This window comes from Rhinolophus ferrumequinum, chromosome 19 (genome assembly GCF_004115265.2).
Source record: "Rhinolophus ferrumequinum isolate MPI-CBG mRhiFer1 chromosome 19, mRhiFer1_v1.p, whole genome shotgun sequence".
Classification (NCBI taxonomy): domain Eukaryota; kingdom Metazoa; phylum Chordata; class Mammalia; order Chiroptera; family Rhinolophidae; genus Rhinolophus; species Rhinolophus ferrumequinum.
The window spans coordinates 19,415,429-19,420,885 of record NC_046302.1 but is presented as its reverse complement, the minus strand read 5'-3'; the positions used below and the strand labels follow the sequence as shown (position 1 = coordinate 19,420,885).

At 47.9% G+C, this 5,457-nt stretch overlaps 1 protein-coding gene across 1 annotated transcript; it reads right to left on the bottom strand.

The window, feature by feature from the left end:
• Positions 1-275: 275 nt before the first annotated feature.
• Positions 276-557, bottom strand: LOC117038709 (tetratricopeptide repeat protein 39C-like). Its single transcript, XM_033135599.1, has one exon. The coding sequence runs from the start codon at positions 432-434 to the stop codon at positions 276-278; it is 159 nt and encodes a 52-aa protein (XP_032991490.1). The 5' UTR covers positions 435-557.
• Between the last annotated feature and the right edge of the window lie 4,900 nt (positions 558-5,457).

The following is a 5,457-nucleotide window of genomic DNA, read 5'->3' as shown; positions in this document are numbered from 1 at the left end:
ACACCGGGAGCCCCTCTCGGAGGACAAGGCCGGGAATAAAGTGAAGGGAGAGATTGCAGGAGCGCGGGGAGAGAAAGGACAACTGGGTGGGGGTGTAAAGGGGCGATGTGGCAAAGGCGCAGAAGCCCCGGCTGCAGATCAGGCCGAGGGAGGCCACAAAGGGACCGGGGCCAGAGATGAGTGAGCAATGGGAGGGGGAAAGCCAGCCGCAGATTAAAGCGCGTGAGCGGGACCCGAGGCGCGCGTGGCCTGGCCAGGGGAGCAGGGCGCGTCGGTCACCTGTATTGTTTGAAAAGCTGGTCCGACTCCCTAAAGCCGTTATTAAGCAGCATGTTGATGCCCGCCAGGGCCAGCTCCGCGTCCTGTAGGGGCGCCGCCGCCGCCGAATCGCCGTCGTCCCGCCGGCGCGGCCGCTGCTGCTCGGAGCCGGCCATGGGAGCGCAAGGCTCTGCGCAGAGCCCCGGCGAGCTGGGGTGGGGTGGCAGCTGCTGCGGCCCCCGCGCGCGCCCGGAGCCCAGCTCTACCTGCCCCGAGCGCAGCGGAGCCAGGCGGCGGGGCGGGGCGCGGCGCGGCGCGGCGGGGAGGGAGGAGCCGTCCTCGCTGCAGCGCGGCGGGGAACGTGGGCGCCCAGGCCGCCGCCTCCCGCCGCCGCGGGGGATTACTCAGCAGCCGCCCGCCCGCGCCTCCCGCTCCCTTAGAGACGCGGGCTCGCGCGGGCACCGAAGCCGAATCCGTTTCCGGGTATCTTGAACCCTGCGGAGCCGGGGTCGGAGCGGCCTCCTTCCGCGCTTCCCGCAGCCCCCGTGTGCCCACGGGTCCACACACAGCGCCCTTCGCCCAGCCGTCCCGGGCCAACGCGCTGAGCCTGCTCGGAAACACGGAGGCCCCGAGGCCCGGACCTTGACTCGCTCCTCCGGGCTCTCTGGGCAGCAAGAAAGGGCAAGCGGGTTTGAAAAGGGGACGGAGAGCTCCGCCTGGGTCGCAGCGAGGGCGCGCGCGGCTGGAGACCTGCAGGCTGGAGCCAGCGCGCGGCGATTTTGGCCGTAGCACCTGAAACCCCACGCGGCCAGCGCCAGAGACCCCCAACTTCACCGCGTTCCTGGGGCCGCCCACCAGCCCGTGACAGCCAATCCCCAAGGAGGTGGGCGGTGGGGGCGGTGCCACTGAGCACCTGCCGGACAGCTGCCCAGAGCGCAGTACTTAGAAACTGACAGGGAGAGCTCCTGTATCCAGGCACCCACCCTCTGGCCCGACACTACCATTTGTGCGATGGGGCAAGAGGACAAAATGGAGGCCCATATGGCATATATTTAAAAGTTATAAAATATGCTGTTCAAGTGTGTTCTACTCTCACCCTGACAATTATACTTTCGTATCAATGAAACAGTAAAATAAGTGTGAAGCTACGGTTTTCACAAGACCGAATGTCAAAGATGACAGAATTTAGTCATTATTGTATATGTTTGTTCTGATGATGGCCTGATTATGTCTCGGTGGGTAGTAATTCATAAATCATATTTGTTTTTCCATTAATTCATTTTTCTCATCTTTATTTTAGCAAAACACTATGTTGTTATAATCAAGATGATATTCTTAACGTCAAATTAAGCCGTTAAATTAAGTCTTAAATCATAGTTCTTACTGTACACTTAGTTCTTAGTGTAGTTTATTAATTTCAATTTGGAGAAACTTTGTTGAAGCATTTACCACTGAATTTGTTTTTAAAAATTAAAGCGATATTCAGGTTTTGAGATAACCCATTAATTTTAAATATCACGTCCAGCATTATAAGGGGATCAATATAATAAATTACCAGACAATATTACAAAATAATATAATTTTAGCATCTAAGTTACTAGCATTTATTTTGTGACTTGTGCCATCTGTTACACAAATATCTAAATCCATACAGCATTCCCCACATTCATAGACACACATTTAAGAGTAATGTGAATTGCTGTCACTCCTTAGCTGTCAGGTGCAACTTATGAAACCAGGCTAATTCTTGAGCATATCTGCAGCCACAAATTGGAATACCAAAATAAGCAAGAAAGTGGACAATTTTCACCCCTGGGGAACAGCACTTTGTACTGCAGGAATCATTACATTCATGCAATCTGAGAAAGATTTGACAAGTTGACCAATTTTTTTTTTTTTAAATCTACTCAGTCTTGGATTTAAATAGTGTTCCTCTCATACATCAGCAGTGTCACAGACCTTCATGGCATTCAGAGGTTGTAACTTTTTAGGATATTTAGCAAGAGATGAGTAGCATTTCCCTGGGGTCTGATCAATGTTAATGATGAGAATGGATATTAAGGATTATAGGGTCCACGGAGCCAGCACCGAGTGCCAGATCCTGGGTGACAAATGTGCCCATGTGTTCTTTACTAAATTTATGTGTGTGTATGTTTGGATGGGCAGGGCTGTCTAATGCAGGTACTATACTGGCCATAGGGCTCACATGAGGCTCTTGCCAGAGAGGGTCCCCTCGTCACACGTTACCATTGGTAATAGAAACTGACAACATGCCCGGCACTTACAAGCTGCCTGAACTTTGGATTTGTGGAATCATCCACCACCCCCCCCCTCAAATTCCTGAAACAATTTAGTCAGCAAGGGAGGGAAGTAAGAGAGCAACACCAAACTGAACAGATAGTCTGTACTCCCCCAACTGGAGAAGGCAGCCAAGCACAGTCCTCTATGTTCCTATTACGGAGGCCAGCAAAGAATAAAGTCAAGGAATTGATATCACCATGGGCGTTGTTAAACAAGTTGGGTGTACCTGGGGCCCTGTAGCTAACAATAGTGAGAGGAGTGAGCAAAATCAAAGCGATCTTTGTGGTGCTAGTTCTGTCTCAAGAACCCAGCACAGTCGGCTTCGCTTATGCACACAGTGAAATTTAACTGTTGAATGATTGGGGCAAGGTCTAGTGCAACTGCCCGGCACCCCATATGTAGGTGGCAGTAGGCGGGCAGTGATATGGATAGAGGAAACTGCCATATACTATGCACCAGATAAGTGCCAACTTGGACTTAACCAGATACCAAAACAATTACATTAGCAACAGCATCATGGACATTTTCAAATATTTGCTCTGTGATAAGGGATACAAAGACGATTGAAGATGGGGCCCCACAATCCTGAAGAGAGACAACACATGAACCAGTAATTATATTCGTGGCAGCTGTAATTGGCACTGACACCTGCCCAAGGTTCACCTAGCAGGTGGGGAATTAAGGCTGATTATGTTTTCTTCACCAGATAATGACGGATATTTAAGAAGTCATGGTATATATTACCTACAAAAGGAAGGCTGTTTCTCCAGCAGGATGGATACCTTCGACAGGGCTCTCGTGCCACCCTAGCCATGACCATGGAGCAGGAAACCATCCCCTTTGCAGGGGAGACTCCACATCTGCCTTTCCCCAAACCACATACCCGGTGGACACAATGTGGGTTTAAGCAGGTGCTTACTAGAGTTTAGATCACTGTTCTGCTGCGGTATAGATTCAGGGGCAAGACTAGGGAAGCTGGCATTACGTCCCTCCTCCAGCTGTTTTCCTCCCCTGGATATCTCAAGCAGGGAGGCCTTTGGCCTAGTCCTTCACTGGGGTTTGTCTTTGAGTGAGAATATGGGTCCTTTCCTGGTTTTCAAAGGGTTTCTTTCTCTCTTTCACTCTCCTCTTTCTCCGCACCTTCCTTTTGCCTTTCTTCCTGAATCCCTTCCCTTTAACCTGTCTCCTTGCTTTTCACTGTGATTTGCTGTCCCCCAGATCTAGCATTTCTCCCTCCTCTTTACAGAGATAACTAAGTCTTCTCTCTTGGTCCCTTCTCGCGATTTGCACACTTTACAGCCTCTGGTGAATGTCCATGACTTCTCTGTCCACAGAGGGAGAGGCTGTCTCTGGTTTCAAGGTCTGGGTCTGCTGAGTCCCTGGGGAGAGAAGCAGATGAGCTCCTGTCCTGTAGATGGAGCGGGGGAGGGGTGTCACGGAATGTTCCGTCCAGTGCACTGGTGGCTTTTCTCCTGGAGTATCTAAAACCAAATGTATCTTGCCACTACGATTAATTTCTATCTGGGGACCCCCATTTTTATCTAAATAAGAAAATTATTTTCCTTCTATTCATGTAACTTTACCTTATTTCTTCCTAACAGTCTTGGTCTTATTATGCTAAGATATTATTAATCCTCTCCAACATTAACAACAAACAGCACATCTTCTCTAACCACTAGGCTTCTCCCCTGACTGTAGGAGGAAGGAGGAGATTCCTTTCTGTTCACCTAACCACCTATGTGAACCTATTTGGGGTGGAAGTAGCAGCAGCCTTGGCATTTGCTTCTCAGAGTGGATTTGTTTCCAAACCTTAAAGTGTACTCAGGTTCCCTAGGACTGTCTAGTAATGCAGTAGATGCTCAATACCGGTTTGTAAGTTATATGGGGAGGGTGAGCTATCAAGGGGATGAGGTGGAAGTGCGGGAGGAGAGGGTGGGCCAGGCGTCCAAATCATAGATTATGATTCTGGTTCTGCAATGCATTAACTTTGTGAGCTGAGGCAATTTTACCTAACCTCTTTCAGCCCCAGTTTCCCCATTTATAGTATGAAAAAAATCAGTACTTTCAAGGCAAGTAAATGAAATAGTGGGCACGTGCAAGTGCTTTGTAAGGACCAAGTACCAAGATATCTGAATCCATACAATTAGTTTTCTAATATTAATTAAAGCCATTGGATCCTTCTGTTCATGTCTTTGTCAAAAGTATCACCTTGAAATATCTAGCTATAAGAAAATCTGTGCAATGAAACAACTAGATGCATTATATGGAGATGATTAATTTAAACCCTTTCCAATATAAACAATGCATGCTTGCTATTATCACTGCAGCCTGAGGAAAAAGTGCAAATTTTCTTCAGAATGTCTAAAAATATAAAGTAAAAATGTCTAGGTTTTAGAGTTCTCTATTTGGTTCTGAATTATTTCTACTTTAATAGTCCATTCATGTATTTTGAAACTACTTCACGGGTTGGATAAGGAAATCGATAACATTTGGTATGAAGATTTTTAAAACACATCTTTTGTGTCCTGTGTGTATAACATGTTTCACAGTCAGCTCTTGTTTATCTTTGTAAAGAGAGATGCATTGCTAATATAAAATAATGCCTTGTTCATAAATCACTTGTGTTTTGCTCTGGGGTTAAGTTAGCAATCCACACGTCCTATCCCAGAACACAGCACCCAGCACCTCTGAATTCCACACAGTAACTTAACTAGTTGAAGGAAAGTTTTCTGTCACTGTAAGTAATCCACTCAGGTATTACCTGGGCAAAGTCATGGACATCTTGGAGCTGAGTGTCCTGACACTCTCGCTTTTCACACTGAGTGTTTCCACTATATCAGAACAGGTGTAAGTACTGGCAGTAGTTAGACAAATGTTACAAGATCTCTCATGACTGCA

Coding starts and splice junctions, on each gene's coding strand:
- LOC117038709 (XM_033135599.1), bottom strand. CDS start 434: ATGGCCGGCTCCGAGCAGCAGCGGCCGCGCCGGCGGGACGACGGCGAT.